This window comes from Balaenoptera musculus, chromosome 19 (assembly GCF_009873245.2).
Source record: "Balaenoptera musculus isolate JJ_BM4_2016_0621 chromosome 19, mBalMus1.pri.v3, whole genome shotgun sequence".
NCBI classification, from domain to species: Eukaryota; Metazoa; Chordata; class Mammalia; order Artiodactyla; family Balaenopteridae; genus Balaenoptera; species Balaenoptera musculus.
In genome coordinates, this window is record NC_045803.1 from 36,672,509 (window position 1) to 36,690,161 (window position 17,653).

Below are 17,653 nucleotides of genomic sequence, written 5' to 3' on the forward strand. Positions count from 1 at the left end.
GGTGGTGTTGTTTATTTGAGATGTTTCTTGTTTCTTGAGGTAGGATTGTATTGCTATAAACTTCCCTCTTAGAACTGCTTTTGCTGCATCACATAGGTTTTGGGTCATCATGCTTTCATTGCCATTTGCTTCTAGGTATTTTTTTATTTCCTTTTTTATTTCTTCAGTGATCTCTTGGTTATTTAGTAGCATATTATTTAGCCTCCATGTGTTTGTATTTTTTACAGATTTTTTCCTGTAATTGATATCTAGTCTCATAGCGTTGTGGTTAGAAAAGATACTTGATTCGATTTCAATTTTCTTAAATTTACCAAGGCTTGATTTTTGACCCAAGATATAATCTATCCTGGAGAATGTTCCATGAGCACTTGAGAAGAAAGTGTATTCTGTTGTTTTTGGATGGAATGTCCTATAAATACCAACTAAGCCCATCTTGTTTAATGTATCATTTAAAGCTTGTGTTTATTTATTTTCACTTTGGATGATCCATCCATTGGTGAAAGTGGAGTGTTTAAGTCCCCTACTATTATCGTGTTACTGTCGATTTCCCCTTTTATGGCTTTTAGCATTTGCCTTATGTCTGGAGGTGCTCCTATGTTGGGTGCATAAATATTTACAATTGTTATATCTTCTTCTTGGATTGATCCCTTGATCATTATGTAGTGTCCTCCTTTGTCTCTTGTATTAGTCTTTATTTTAAAGTCTATTTTGTCTGATATGAGAATTGCTACTGCAGCTTTCTTTTGAATTCCATTTGCATGGAATACCTTTTTCCATCCCCTCACTCTCAGTCTGTATGTGTCCCTAGGTCTCTTGTAGACAGCATATATATGGGTCTTGTTTTTGTATCCGTTAGGCCAGTCTATGTCTTTTGGTTGGAGCATTTAATCCATTTACATTTAAGGTAGTTATTGATATGTATGTTACTATTACCATTTTCTCAATTGTTTTGGGTTTGTTATTGTAGGTCTTTTCCTTCTCTTGTGTTTCCTGCCTAGAGAAGTTCCTTTAGCATTTGTTGTAAAGCTGGTTTGGTGGTGCTGAATTGTATTAGCCTTTGCTTGTCTGTAAAGGTTTTAATTTCTCCATCAAATCTTAAATGACATCCTTGCTGGGTAGAGTAATCTTGGTTGTAGGTTTTTCCCTTTCATCACTTTAAACAAGTCCTGCCACACCCTTCTGGCTTGCAGAGTTTCTGCTGAAAGATCAGCTGTTAACCTTATGGGGGTTCCCTTGTATGTTATTTGCTGCTTTTCCCTTGCTGCTTTTAATAATTTTTCCTTGTCCTTAATTTTTGATAGTTTGATTAATATGTGTCTTGGTGTGTTTCTCCTTGCATTTATCCTGTATGGGACTCTTTGTGCTTCCTGGACTTGATTATTTCCTTTCCCATGTTAGGGAAGTTTTCAACTATAAACTCTTCAAATATTTTCTCAGACCCTTTCTTTTTCTCTTCTTCTTCTGGGACCCCTATAATTCGAATGTTGGTGCGTTTAATGTTGTCCCAGAGGTCTCTGAGACTGTCCTCAATTCTTTTCATTCTTTTTCTTTATTCTGCTCTGCGGTAGTTATTTCCACTATTTAATCTTCCAGTTCACTTATCCGTTCTTCTGCCTCAGTTATTCTGCTATTAATTCCTTCTAGAGAATTTTTAATTTCATTTATTGTGTTGTTCATCATTGTCTGTTTGCTCTTTTAGTTCTTCTAGGTCCTTGTTAAACATTTCTTGTATTTTCTCCATTCTATTTCCAAGATTTTGGATTATTACTATCATTATAGTACTAATGCACATTGTAGTACTATAATATAATTTAGTACATTATAGTACTAAATCATTACTATGATCCACAGTTTTATTACTATAAACAAGTATATAGTACTATCATTACTATGATCCACAGGATTTTGGATTTTGTCTCTTGCTGCACCAACGCGAGTCAGAGCACCGGGACCGCGGGCTTGGAGCAGAACTTTTCGGATTGTTTTAAGAAAATGGCAGAGAAACCAGACATGGGGGAAATCGCCAGCTTCGATAAGGCCAAGCTGAAGAAGACGGAGACGAAGGAGAACACCCTGGTGACCAAAGACACCATTGAGCAGGAGAAGCAAGCGAAGTGAAATTTCCTAAGAACCTGGAGTATTCTCCACCCCCGTCATCTTGGAGACCCTAGTCGTGATGTGGAGGAAGAGCCACCTGCAAGATGGACACGAGCGACAACCTGCACTGTGAACCCGGGCACTCCATGCCGATGCCACCGGCCTGTGGGTCTCTGAAGGGACCCTCCAATCGGACTGCCAAATTCTCCAGTTTGTCCTGGGATATTATAGAAAATTATTTGTATGATTAATGAAAATAAAACACACTTCGTGGCAAAAAAAAAAAACAAAACTAAATTATATTTAGTACATTATAGTACTAAATATAATTTAGTATTTTTTATAGTAATAAATCCTGTGGATCATAGTAATGAGAGTACTATGTACTATGTTATTTTCCAAGATTTTGGATCATTACTCTACTATCATTACTCTGAATTCTTTTTGAGGTAGACTGCCTACTTCCTCTTCATTTGTTTGGTCTGGTGGGTTTTTACCTTGCTCCTTCATCTGCTGCATATTCTCTGTCTTCTCATTTTGCTTAACTTACTGTGTTTGGGGTCTCCTTTTCTCAGGCTGCAGGTGCATAGTTCCCATTGTTTTTGGTGTCTGCCCCCAGTGGGTAAGGCTGGTTCAGTGGGTTGTGTAGGCTTCCTGGTGGCGGGGACTGGTGCCTGTGTTCTGGTGGATGAGGCTGGATCTTGTCTTTCTGGTGGGCAGGTCCAAGTCCGGTGGTGTGTTTTGGGGTGTCTGTGAACTCAGTATGATTTTAGGCAGCCTCTCTGCTAATGGGTGGGGTTGTGTTCCTGTCTTGCTAGTTGTTTGGCATGGGGAGTCCAGCATTGGAGCTTGCTGGCCGTTGGGTGGAACTGGGTCTTAGTGTTGAGACATAGATCTCTGGGAGAGCTCCCGCCGATTGATATTACTTGGGGCCAGGAGGTCTCTGGTGGTCCAATGTCCTGAACTTGGCTCTCCCACCTCAGAGGCTCAGGCCTGACACCAGGCTGGAGCACCAAGACCCTGTCAGCCACACAGCTCAGATAGTAAAAAAATTTTTTTTAATTATTAAAATAAAAAAATAAAAGAATAATAGTAAAAAAAAAAGAAGAGAGCAACCAAACCAATAAACAAATCCACCAATGATACCAAGCACTAAAAACTAAACTAAGATAAAAATAAAAATAGAAACAAATCAGTCGCAGACAGCAAACCCCAAGTGTACAGTTGCTCCCAAAGTCCAACGCCTCAATTTTGGGATGATTCGTTGTCTATTCAGGTATTCCACAGATGCAGGGTACATCAAGTTGATTGTGGGGATTTAATCCACTGTTGAGGTTGCATGGAGAAATTTCCTTTTCTCTTCTTTGTTTGCACAGCTCCTGGGGTTCAGCTTTGGTTTTGGCCCCTCCTCTGCACGTAGGTCACCCTCAGGCATCTGTTCCCCGCCCAGACAGGAGGGGGTTAAAGCAGTGGCTGATTAGGGGGCTCTTGCTCATTCAGGCCAGGGGAGGGAGGGGTACGGAATGCAGGGCGAGCCTGCAGCGGCAGAGGCTGATGTGACGTTACAAGAACCTCAGGCGTGCTGTGTGTTCTCCCAAGGAACTTGTCCCTGGATCACGGGACCCTGGCAGTGGCAGGCTGCATAGGCTCCCAGGGGGGTGTGGATAGTGACCTGTGCTTGCACACAGGATTCTTGGTGGCTGCAGCAGCAGTGTTAGCATTTCATGTCTGTATCCGGGGTCTGAGCTGATAGCTGCGGCTCACGCCCGTCTCTGGAGCTCGTTTAGGCAGTACTCTGAATCCCCTCTCCTCCTGCACCCTGAAACAATGGTCTCTTGCCTCTTAGGCAGCTCCAGAATTTTTCCCGGACTCCTTCGCTGCTAGCTGTGGTGCACTAGCCCCCTTCAGGCTGTGTTCACGCAGCCAACCCCAGTCCTCTCCCTGGGATCTGACCTCCGAAGCTCGAGCCTCAGCTCCCAGCCCCCGCCCGCCCCAGTGGGTGAGCAGACAAGCCTCTCAGGTTTGCCCTCCGCACCCCTGTTGCTGCACTCTCCTCCGTGGCTTGAAGCTTCCCCCCCCGCAACCCGCCCGGCGCCAGTGAAGGGGCTTCCTAGTGTGTGGAAACTTTTCCTCCTTCACAGCTCCCTCCCAGAGGTGCAGGTCCCCTCCCTATTCTTTTGTCTCTGTTTTTTTCTTTTGCCCTACCCAGGTACGTGGGGATTTTCTTGCCTTTTGGGAAGTCTAAGGTCTTCTGCCAGTGTTCAGTAGGTGTTCTGTAGGAGTTGTTCCACATTTAGATGTATTGTTGATGTATTTGTGGGGAGGAAGATGATCTCCAGGTCTTACTCCTCCGCCATCTAGAAGGTCCCCCTCTTTTTTATTTCTAAGTGAAAAGTATATCTATAGGAAATTGTGGAAACCATAAGAATTGAAGATCGTGTACTGCATGGTGCCTAGCAAAATTCTAAAGAAAGCATTGCTTTTAATACCTTTATTACAGTGTTTCTGGAGAGGATATTTAGAAAAAAAATAAAATACATAAATTTTAGAATCAGGCATGTCAGGACTTGAGTTCAATTTCCAACAGCTGGTGCCTGCTCAAACTTCTATTTTCTCCTTTGAAGTAGGTAGGTATGAACACACTTACTTAGTAAATTAGGAAGCTGAGGTTTGAAAGGTACACTATTTGGTATACAGTAATTGTGCAGGACATATAGTTTTGTTCCACCTTTTCCCCTTGTACATGTTAACCCTCTTGACCCTGAAAACAAGATGGAATTTAGAAAGAACAAAGATTATTCTTAAGTTCAATGCCACTGAATGACTTGTCCAAGGAGGCACAGCTCGTAAATAAATACCTGCAGATTCTAGATCTCCGCCTTTTGGCCTCTTAATAAATATTTGCTAAGCTGAACGACAGTGTTGTCCTTCTTTTCTTGGCTGGTGGAAAACAATCTTTTTGTAAAAAAATATTTATTTACTTTATTTATTTTTATTTTTGGCTGTGTCGGGTCACAGCTGTGGCACATGGGCTCAGTAGTTGCGGGGCTTAGATGCCCCATGAGGCATGTGGGATCTTAGTTCCCCGACCAGGGATCGAACCCATGTCCCCTGCATTGGAAGGCAGATTCTCAACCACTGGACCACCAGGGAAATCCCGAAAAACAATGTTATGTAAAGAATTCAGAGAGGAGAAGAGAAGTAATTGAGGATCTAGTAATTGAGGATCTGGAATCAGACTGTAGGTAACTAAAGTTGACCAAATCTGGTTATCTGGTTCCCAGGTAAGAGGTCAATTCTCCTATTTACTGAGTGGAATATTCCAAAGTGATTGAAGCAGTGTCTCTACTAATTTACCAAGTACTCTTTTGCTGATGGGTCTGAAACAGGTCTTTGTTTCTTAAACCCAAGAATTTCAAGATTGCTCAAAAACAGTATCACAAACATTATCAAAACAACTCCAAACCATTATTTATTTCCCATACATGAATGCTATTGTAGATCTTATTTCTAAATTGAAGTATATTTCACTTTAGGTTTGGGTATGATTATTATTACAATGATTATGAGGAAATAAGGCAAATATGACTTTTCTATAAGGTATTGAGTTTTTTAAAAAATATCTAAACAGTTTGAATAAAAACTGTATTAAATGTGTCAAGGAAAAGGCTGTTCATTCCCCAAAAATGTATTTTTGTAACTGTACCATTCAATCTTTCGTACTTTTCAGTCATACAGAGTCATACAAACATATCTTAAGTCCCTATTATTTTCCAGAGGAGTTACACACAGAGATGATGAATAAAACATGACCCCTTCCTTCAAGAAATTCTCATTCTAGGTTGAATTCTCTCCTCCTGGAATATATGAGTCAATGGAAAACAAAAATGGAATAGAGTTCATGTTTCGGGTAGTGTAAATCTGAGAGAAATTATACTACATTTTTTTCTCTAAATGAAGTAACACTCCTTTTCAGACTTAATACATGGATATGCTTTTTTCCCTTCATTCTACATATTTGTTTCAATTCTTTCTTAGAAAAGCTTCATTCATTACTCTAGAGTATTGTAAATTATGTCTAAGATTAAAATAAATGTCAAACAGTGTTAAAACTGTATTTAAATTTCAGCATGGAATTGCTATTGGCCAACTTACAAGGCTGTTGTGGCTCTGTTCTCAAATAATAGATGCCACAAGGAAATGAAAATAATCCAAGGACATGTGCATTTGATGGAGTTCATATTTCAGTGAGACAGTCAGGCAAACTATGTGGTTGAGAGCACAAGGACTCCTGATCACGCACAGCTAACCAGCATGCCCTCCCTGTCCATACTTCTGTCCTAGTTAGCTAGCCATTAAGAATCCCACTTTGGGGACTTCCCAGGTGGCGCAGTGGTTAAGAATTCACCTGCCATTGCAGGGGATACGGGTTCGAGTCCTGGTCCGGGAAGATCCCACGGAACAACTAAGCCCGTGCGCCACAACTACGGAAGCCTGCGCTCCTAGAGCCCGTGCTCTGCAGCAAGAGAAGCCACCGCAACGAGAAGCCCGCACACTGCAACGAAGAGTAGCCCCTGCTCACTGCAACTAGAGAAAGCCTGTGGGCAGCAACGAAGATCCAATGCAGCCAAAAATAAATAAATAAATAAATAAATAAATAAATAAATAAATAAATAAATAATTTTTAAAAGAATCCCACTTTGATAATGGCAACACAACGAGAAAAACCACATGCAAATCAATCAGTTGGTAATTACCAACTGAACTTCATTTAATGACACCAAATTGGGACAAGATCTGAGAAGATGTTTAAGTGGTGCTGACACTGTAAAGAATAACATAATAAAACAGAAAGACATTAAGATATCTATCAAAGGGTTAACTTAAGCCTGACTGTAAGAATTAGCTTCTGAGTATTTCTAATCTCTTGCTTTTCTGATTTGAATCTGATTACGTAAGTTTAGGTTTAAAAAATTCATGAAATTGGAAGAAACATCCAAAAGGGGCTTAGAACACAGTCAACACTTAACATCTAGCACAGTGTCTCTCCAATAGCAGACACGCTACTCACTCATTATTCACCAAATATTACCAATATGTAACCAGAATACAACTGGGGCCCCAAGTGGCAAAGAACCCGTCCAGCGCTGACTGAAAGAAGCAGCAGTCCAACAACTGATGTTAAATGCATATTTTTAATCCCTCTCAAGAATATGCTGAAGACAAGAGCATGTGTTAATTGTTCAGTACAGTATCTTTTTATTAGAAAATTATCTTTCTTCTCTCAATACTTTTGATAAAATTGGGGCAGGGAAACATACTCCTCTGATGATGGAAGTAGCAGAGGGGGTGAATATTTTTAAAAATAATCTTAAGCACCCAAAGTGATCAAATATATTTTGGGGAACTTATGTGCTGTGTTGACTTTATGCTATATCACTAATGTGGAGACACACAAAACAGGTTGGCATATTAAAAGTCTGATTACCAAAATAGATAGCTAGTGGGAAGCAGCCGTACAGCACAGGGAGATCAGCTCAGTGCTTTGTGACCACCTAGAGGGGTGGGATAGGGAGGGTGGGAGGGAGACGCAAAAGGGAGGAGATACGGGGATATATGTATATGTATAGCTGATTCACTTTGTCATAACGCAGAAACTATCACACCATTGTAAAGCAATTATACTCCAGTAAAGATGTTAAAAAAAAAAAAAAAGTCTGATTACTCCTGTAGCAAAGAAACATGTTAATATGACAAACTTGCAGGTTTTGTGGTGAACACTGGGAAACGTTAGTTCATGTGACATCTATTAATACCTCACAGGATACACTTGAGTAAATGTTAGAGTTAAGACATCTTAAGCTCCATGAACCATAGCATCACACTTGTGTTTCCTGTGCCCTGATTTTTTACAGCATGTGTAGCCTGAATAAGCCTGAAATCAAGACAGCCAGGGACCTGTAAATGATGTGGTACAGCAAAATTATTTATTGATAAAGCCCCTTCTGTCTGTAAAGGATGAGTCCAGCACACTCTCTGGTAAGTGGTACAGGTTGTAATACAGAAGGCAAGACCTTTTGATCCCAAATGGATTTTTTTCCCCTCTCTGACTTATGTGTTGAGAGAAGGTACTAGAGATTAGACAGAAAGTAGAATATTTTTAGCTGAGAAGCAGCTCTTCTTAAGACAGACAACTTTAGGGAAATATTGCAGGAAGACGCTAGACTTTACTCTATTTAGCAAATGTGCATAGGAGTTCAATACTTGTTTGTTGAGTGAATCAATGTTGAAAAGATTAAATGACGTGAGTGCAGAGTACCATGGGGACTGTAACTGGGTGTCGATCCCCCCTATTGCTTTTGATCAAATGGCTTAGTGCCAAAAATGATAATATTAAAAAAAAAAAACAAACCTCAAGATGTGATATTTTCTTATTTTCCTCCCCAACACCAGGTCAACTATTATTTCTAATTCTTTATGTCTTTATGCCACTAACACTCCACACTCCAGTCTTTGGCTAAGAGTAATACTAATAATAATAGTAATAATAATAAACAGATATATTTAAATGAGTGCTTCCTTTGTATCAGACATTATGCTAAGCAATACATATATACTTTGTTTAGTCCTCTCAATACACCTATGAAAAATCCCATATTATCTTACTTTTACATTTGAAAAATATGGAACTCAAAGAAGTTGAGTAAATTGCCCTAGGTCATTCCACTAGTGGGGAAAAACTGGGATTCAAAACCAAAAGGCTCTGCTTGCCTTCACTACTGAGTCTCATATTTACTCTACTGAAGGTAAAAGCCAGAAATAATTTCTAGGCCACCACTAACCTTTAATTGCAGCACCTTTATAGGACATCAGCAATTCCTATAACACCTATGGCTCCTCCTTCTTTTCTCTTTACTCATTTAAAGGGATATGATTTCCCAGGCATCCACCATGCTAAGCAATTGAATACTGCAGGTCCCCTCACCAAGAGGAAATGCATTTTCAATATCATAATGCAAGTCGATGGGAAAATAGGATTTGCTTCACAGGAATTTGCCAACTTTGCTGGAATTCATTCATTGCATAAGTTAGTAGAAACCTTTGATGTAGAAAGAAATAGAATAAACCTTAAATCAGTTACTAAATATTATTAGGCATCCTGAAGGCAGTGCCCATGTCTTCTTGTTCATCAGTGTATCTTCCAAAGTAGAGTTCTTTAGACCTGATGTTTAATAATTGCCTGATGAAATAAATTCTTTTTTGAAATTTGTGAAAATTACTTTTATTATTAATATGAGTTAAAATAAGCCAGTAAACTCTATTTCCTGCATGAGTTTATTACATAGAAACAAAATACCAGTACCACAGTTGAAGAATACCATGAGGGAATTCCATTCAATAATTAATTCAAACATAAATATATTTTGAGCTCCTTTACTGTGTTAGGTGCTGAGACTATAATGGTTAACACCAAGAAAATAATAATGTATAGTTTGACTTGGGGGACAGACTTACGGTTTTCTTTATGTTTTGTGTTTACTTTTGGTATTTGTGTTGCTAAGTGTTATAGAAGATAAGTATTGGGTATCATGTGAAAATGAAGGAAGAGATTTGACTTCATGAAGGGGTGTCAGGGAAGGCTTCTCAAATGAAATAAATATTTAACTGAGATTTTTCAGAAAGGTTAGGAGTTAATGTGGAGTTGGGATGGCATGGGAGGTGAATTCAAGATAGAAGAAAGAGCCTATGAAAAACCCAGAGGAAAAAAACCCATGTAAACATCAAGAAATGGAAGGAGGCCAGATTATGTTGAAGAGGATGCATGGTCTGCAGAAGGTTGACTAGAAAGGCAGGGGCAAGTCATGTGATGTCTATTAGAGATCCTCAAGATTTTATCTCCTATATGTAAAGAAAAACGATTAATGTGTAGTATCTCACATGATCTTTTCAAAATGCACATCAAATTGTATCACCTCTGTGATTAAGTATAGAGTGCAAATTGGGAAGGGGAGTAAATGGATGCAAGGAAATCACCTGGGATATCTTTTCAATAAATCATGAAAGTAGTTGATCATTTGGACCTCAAGGGTAGAAGAGGAAAGATTGGTAGGTGGAGGGACTCCACATATTTAGAATGTAAAATCTTCACAAAGCACAGTACTACTTCCATATTTTTGCTTTTTTCCCTTCCATCTACTTGATTTTTTTTCTATACCAGAATACCATTAATTCTATTTGTTGTTCTTCGTGCAAATGTATTTAAAAATAATGTATCATATTGTTATTAGTGAGAAACTAGTATTATAAATACTAGCTCTTGTCTCCCAAAATCTCTGAGCACAAGACCAATTCTGTTTCACTTAGAAAACAGATACTGGTTAAGTATTATGAGTGAAAGACATGCTATGACTATGTGGAAACATTCTCTTTCAAATATCAAAGGACTGAGGACTAAACAAAGAATAACTGCTACCAAAAGATTCAATTTTCTTTCAAGCTATATTGGTCAACTTTATAAAATCATCTCAATTCATATAGCATGTTTGGAACATATGCTTCCCCTATTTAGAGACTGATGGGTGGGGTCTTCCACTCAGTTGAAATCTTTTCATGGCAGGGTTTCCTATATCTCAGGAGGACACATTTCTAAGTCAACTGACCACCTCTCATCTATCTGCTATGGAGAAAGGAAGTATAAAAAACTAGATATGGTGTTTGTCCCTCTCGGTTTCACACCCTCTCCCCTACTCAGGATTTCATGTCCAGTACCAGTCTCGACAGTGATTTTAATATGATGCTCTCTAGAATGACTAGGAACGGGCTTTACACATCTCTATACTCCTAGCACCTGGGACTAAACTTGAACCATGATAAATACTCTAAACATATTTGCAGAACAAAAATTCTTTTGAGAATCAGTTCAACTGCACATAATTATTTGATTTTTGAAAACTGACTCCCAATTTTTATGGGAAAAGTGAGACATCTAAATAATGATTCTGTAATTATAAACTCTGCTTGGTAGTAACAATCTTAAAAGTGGACACATAATGAACTACCACTAACACTGTATTTCAAAGGTAATCTTCTAAAGTAGGTATTGGCTCTGTTTCACAGATGAGAAGGTAAATGAGAGTTGGGAAAACGATCTAACCAAGGCCATAGACCCAGTAAGTGTTTAAGAAATGGAATTCCAAAAAATAAATAAACAAACAAACAACAAAACAAAACAAAAAAAACAAACAAAAAAGAAATGGAATTCCATCTAATGAAGACCATGCTATCCTCCACTGCAGAATATTGACATTCATAGAAACAGGTGGATTCAGAGTAGATCAGGGGTTAATGTAATATTGCTTGGCAAATCATTTCAGCAGAAGCAAGTTAGTGGAAGTGGCTATATATTCAAAATTAGGTTTTGGCCAATTAATTCTTAATTACACAATCAGAGACTCAAGAGATCAGTTACTAGTCCTTTCTCCTCCCCTTAGACATATAGATAGACACACACACACACACACACACACACACACACACACACACACACACACCATGAAAGGTTCTAGCTGCTCTCAGGAATCAAAGCATATCCTGGCAGTATTTGTCTAAGAATAAAGCTTCAAATGTCTAAGCAAGACCACCTACAGTCTATCTGATTGTTCCCTTCAAGGAAGCCAGAAAGAATGTCAATTTAAGAGCCAGGAGCAGCAGCTAAGTGTAGTGTAAAACGAACACATTGGAAACCCTCCCTATCTGCCAGGTTCACCGTTTCTGTGAAACAGAACACCAGTTAATGTGACTTCAAGAGACTCCAACTATTTAAGTAGCCATTCAGCTCAGGTACAAAAAAGTATAGTGTAGGATTTAAGGATGGAAATAAAAGGACTGAAAAATATATGAACAACCACATAGAGATGTACGAACACAAACACATATACACTCAGGCACACACATTCATTTGCTCTGGTCCAGCCACACAGGCTATCTGAACAGGACAAATTTTCTTGCAACACAGATCCTTTGAATCTGGTATTTTCTCAATGGATGAAATAATTTCCACATGAATCTTTACATAAATGGTTTCTCACCCTTCAGGTTACAGCCTGAATATAACCCCACCTCTGCTGAGCACCATATTTAAAATTGTTTCTTCTCCCTTCTCCCATTCATCCTTAACATGTCTTTTCCTTCATCTTTATAGTCCCAGAACCCAGCACAATGTCTGCATTACACTAGGCACTCAATAGAATTTTCTGTTAATGTCAGGCACTCCACTAAACAGATTCTACTAGGACAATGGATGGTTACACACGCTGGAATACAATTGTACACTGACTATATTCCCAATTGTTTTAGAGACTGAGTATATGCAGAATAAAATGGTGCAGAAATGCAGAAATTAAACATGTGCCTGTCCTCGAGAACCTCCTGTCCAGTGAGAGAGGAGATAAGTACACTTATCTCAAGAGATAAGAAAGCACAGAGGATTAAGGAACTTTGGAAAAGGGAAGCCAAGCCAGCTGCATGAGGCAAGGAAAATTCCAGAGGTCAGTGATAGCTTAGGTGGGTTTCTAGAGACTGAGCAAAATAAAAGAGTGCTTGGAACTGCTCTCCAGTCAAAAGAAAAAGTATGTATGCAGGCCTGAAGTTATGAGAGTTCTTTGATCTATCTGAAAGTTGAATTAATCTATATGAGTGTGGTGGTATGTGGGAAAATAGCTAAACAAAGCAGAGTTATATCAATGTAAGAAAGCAATATTGTCACATTCATCTATAACAGTAACACAGTAAAGTTCTACAACCCTTATAATTTAGATCAAGCCTTATCAATGTGTCAAAGCCTTTTCCCACCATGGCTGTTGGCCTACCATTCTGGAGGGATGCCAAAAAAAAAGCAGAAGTCAAGAGCATGGGCTCTGAAGTCAAAATACTTGACATGAATCTCAGTTTCCCACTTTCTCTAAGGCCACCTGTTTGGAGAGTCATAGGCTCAACCTCAGTTCCTTCATCCATGCTCCAGGGTAGGGATGAATAGGAATCTTTAAAACAGCCTTATGAAGCAAAGTGATGCACATGAGAAGATGTGCACAAGGAGTGTCATGTAATACTTAATAAAAACAATCGTCGCTCTCCTGAACACCTTCCTTACTACCCGCACATCTGAGGTTATTTACTAAAAGTAGTACTTCAGAGACAATTTGCTTCTCTACTCAACAGTGTGACACAGAAGGCTCTCCCTGATCTGAGCCTGACCATTTCTCTCCAGGTCCATCTCCAGTCAATAAAACCCCAAGCCATTCCCTGAACTAAAGCCTCAAGGGCAGTGTTAAAGCCCCAGGCACAACTCCTTACACCATCTCACAGTCTCATATACTGTTTGCTCTCTCTGCCTGAAGTCCTTTCTCTCACTTGTCCAACTCTTGATTTTCCTTCAAAAGTCAACTGGATTCTCACTTGTTCCTGAAAGCCTTCTTTGATCCCCTGCATCTCCCACCTCTGTCTGACTTCAGTGCCTCTAACACTACACGTGTGCACGGGGCACTTCTCACCTAGGAAAAGCCAGGGTCTACTGTAATGACTGGTTTAAATATCCACATGTCTGGCTGCAAACCAGCTACATAATTCGTGATGCCCAGTACAAAATGAAGACGCAGGGAATAAAGGTACTAAAATATGAAATACTTTCCTTTCTCTCCAGGCTCCTTTCTCTCACCAGACTTCACTCACAAGAGTGACAGCAGGGAATGAATCCAGGCACGGGGGCCCTTCTGAGCAGCAGAGGCCTGTGTGACTCCACAGATTTTACGCACAAGAAACCTGCCCTGTCTCTCCAGAAGCTGAGTCCTTAGGGCATAATCACCACATGGCCTATTTTTTCTGTCTTCAGCACAGAGCCTATCACAGTGGAGCATTCAATACATGTTTACTGAAGATGTTTCTGAATAGTGCAGTGTGACATATGGAATCCATAGCCTAATATTCACAAATACTCTAATGCTGAAAGAAATGCAGCATGCAAACAGAAACAATGGGTGAATTTCTGGTACTTCAGAGCTGTTGCCCCTTCTTTATTCAGTCCGCATGCCTGTTTCCATCCCATCCTTCTTTCTTTCCTCCTCAATCATCCATCACCGACACTGTCTTGACTGGCTGGATCCTTGTGGTCAAGCTGAGCGGTATACTTCATACTTTTAAAAACTATTGTCGGAGCTCTCTCTGATAGCTTTAAGAGCGTTCACGTCACTTTCACTTTCTTTCTCTCATCCACATTCTCTGAGGATTTGCATTCCTTAAAGTTCTAAGATGAAAGTTCTAAGAAAATCAGAGTAGCATCCCAAATGAGCTCCTGCTTCTACTCTGGCCTTGAAGACAGAACCTCTTAAAAAGCACGCATCGGATCACATTACTCTCCCACTCAGAGTCTCCAGTGGCCACAAATCTGCATCACATATTTCTCGGTCGCATCCCTGTCCACCTCCACAGCCCTCCCTGCCCGTCTCTCTCCTCTGCCTCACTCAGGACGATGATGATGATGCCACAGTGCTCTCTTCCTTTCCTTATACCTGACCAGCTCCTCCCCATTCCAGGGAAAGAGTTTTCACAGTGCTTTCCTTCCAGCTTCTGCTCTGATGTTACCCCTACCCAGAGGAAATCCCTACCTGCATTACTGTTTATCTCTTATCCCTGCCTTATACATAGCACTTACATAAGTAAGTATAGTTCTCTTCCCTTCCAAGAGAAATTGACTGCTTCACACCAAAATCATGTGAGGTAAGACTGTCTTCTGCACTTCTGCATCTCTATACCAAGAACAATGCCTAGCAAAGAGCAGATACTCAGTAAATCTTTGTGAAACTTGTTAGAAGTGGGAAAACTACAAATGCTAAGTAAATGTGTCTCCCTAAGACTAGGATTAGTCCTGAGTCCTCACTAGGCGTGGGGTGGGGAAAGGAGCAGGCACGAGGAGGATGTCACCATGACTGTGCCACCCACAGCATCTCCGGTTACCATCATGTGATCCCATGGATCTGCTGTTTGAGGAAAGTGCTGGGCACGTCTGCCTTAAGCCCTGTTAGTCTTGGGCTGCTGGCCTAAAGCCTTGCTTCTAATACTGTTGAACTGAATGGGCTCTGACTTAAAATTGGTATTCATTCCTTTCCTTCAAAAACTTAATGTGTGGGCTTCCCTGGTGGCGCAGTGGTTGAGAATCTGCCTGCCAATGCAGGGGACACGGGTTCGAGCCCTGGTCTGGGAAGATCCCACATGCCGCGGAGCAACTAGGCCCGTGAGCCACAACTACTGAGCCTGCGCGTCTGGAGCCTGTGCTCCGCAACAAGAGAGGCCGCGACAGTGAGAGGCCCGCGCACCGCGATGAAGAGTGGCCCCCACCTGCCGCAACTAGAGAAAGCCCTCGCACAGAAACGAAGACCCAACATAGCTAAAAATAAATAAATTAATTAATTAATTAAAATGAATAATGCTTTAAAAAAAAACAAAAAACTAAATGTGTGCTGTCCCTTCTGTTTTTGTGAGAAAAGTATGGCATAACTCGACAAAATGGAACATTGGTATAAAATTGTATAAAATAAACGTAAGCCTTTTCCCAAGTCTACCTCCCAACCTGTCTGAGGCAATACTTGATAACTTCCCCAAGTGCATATTTCCAGACGTTTTCTATCTTCATCTACATTAGCATGCATGCAGCATTTATTTTCTTTATAAAAATGGGAGAAATAAAGCACAAATTTGCAGCATCTTTTGACCGTTTTTCATTTAATCTGTTTTAGAAATCAGTTACCACATTGTATCTAGATCAGTTTGGTATGTTTAGTGACTCTGCGCCATTCCATGGTACACATAAAGCATAATTTACCTTAAAAAGTGTTTCCTTTGATAAACATTTAAATTCATTCTTCTCTCCCCACCCCCACCTCCATTATGAGGTTGGTTTCTGAATATTAGAGCTGTTTTGTATCTCATACTCACTGCCTTACTATGGGAATATGGGAAACTGATTCTTCCCGCAGAGTGAAAAACAAAGTGGGAGTGGGAGGGGTGGGGGGGGAGCAGACACAGAAAGCTGGCCCCTATCAAACCCCTCTCCACGTCTCCACTACGCCAACAGGACCATAAGTGAGGTGACTGGTACAAGGGATCCAAAATCCTGCTTTATGTTTGTTACATACCCATACTATCTATAACATTTTTACTTTTCTCTTTAAGTTGACTTTTTACTCAAATTTATTTCAAAAGAAAACTTTTTGAAATATAACAGAAAACCTATATCACATGCCATAAATAACTGTAATAATAAAAATAAATTCAATGGAAATGAAGCAACGTGATTAAATTGTCTAGATGCTGTAGCTTGTCAAAGTCTCTAAGAAAGGAGGGAGGGGGCTTCCCTGGTGGCGCAGTGGTTAAGAATCCGCCTGCCAATTCAGAGGGCGCGGGTTCGAGCCCTGGTCCAGGAAGATCCCATGTGCCATGGGGCAACTAAGCCCGTGAGCCACAACTACTGAGCCTGTGCTCTAGAGCCCGTGACACAACTACTGAAGCCCGCAGGCCTAGAGCCCATGCTCTGCAAAAAGAGAAGCCACCACAATGAGAAGCCCTTGCACAGCAACAAAGACCCAATGCAGCCAAAAGTACATAAATAAATTTTAAAAAAAAGAAAGGAGGGAGGGGAGCCTCAGGCCCAGGGAGGTGTTAATCTTTCTTTTTAACACTTGCTAAAGACTAACAATAAACTAAGACTTTCTTCTCCATTGTGAAAAAGACTGAAAGACAAAGGAAGAGGGAATGACTTGGGAAATTAAAAAACTACCCACTTTCTAAAGTCTTTCCCAAGCTCCCAGAATTTCTGAAATTCAAGAAAGCAAATATACCGGTAATATCGATTTTTTTGTTGTTGTTTTCTTTAACTGAGAATCTTCTAACAAATCAGATGTAAATGAATACTCAGAAACCCGCTTTTAAGCTTGTTTAAAGCCTTTCTGTCTTGCTTATCTCTACCAAACAAGAGGCAGCCAATGGCAACACAATTAAACCCTTGGGTATTTCTCCCTGGAAAGTCCTTCAAAGCTCACTTATTTACAATGAGCACAGGCTTAGGGGGGAAAGATACTTGGCTGTAGTTCTAGCTCAACCCTTGAGTGGGTCTGTGGCCTTGAGCAAATCACTGCCTCTTTATGGGTCTCAGTCTGTCCAAAAATATACAGGGAATCTATCACCTACATCTCTCCTTCTCTATAAATTATCATCCATGCTCTCTCCTGGGTTAACTATAGGCCTTACAGATGGTTTACTGGTTACCTTTCTCTTTCCATACTACCTCTCTGCTCAGTAGAAGGTGGATTTTTTTTTTTTTTAATGTAAAGTACTTTGCATCCTTTTTTGCTTAAAATCCTTCAACGGCTTTCCTGTGAACAAAGCAATAAAATCCAGATTTCTTACAGTGGTCTACAGTGGTCAGCTTGGCCTGCGTAACCTGGCCTCTAATACAGAAGTATCTTAGTTCCTCATATGCATCTAGCTCTTCCCCACCTCTATCTGC

At 40.2% G+C, this 17,653-nt stretch overlaps 2 protein-coding genes across 2 annotated transcripts in view; one reads left to right on the top strand and one right to left on the bottom strand.

Moving 5' to 3' along the window:
* Positions 1–17,653, bottom strand: part of CDH8 (cadherin 8) — a 366,357-nt gene that overhangs the window by 276,244 nt on the left and 72,460 nt on the right. The window lies entirely within an intron of this gene.
* On the top strand, positions 1,921–2,384 carry LOC118885918 (thymosin beta-10-like). Its single transcript, XM_036835109.1, has one exon. It carries the CDS (start codon positions 1,993–1,995, stop codon positions 2,116–2,118), a length of 126 nt encoding a protein of 41 aa, XP_036691004.1. The 5' UTR covers positions 1,921–1,992; the 3' UTR covers positions 2,119–2,384.

Coding starts and splice junctions, on each gene's coding strand:
- LOC118885918 (XM_036835109.1), top strand. CDS start 1,993: ATGGCAGAGAAACCAGACATGGGGGAAATCGCCAGCTTCGATAAGGCC.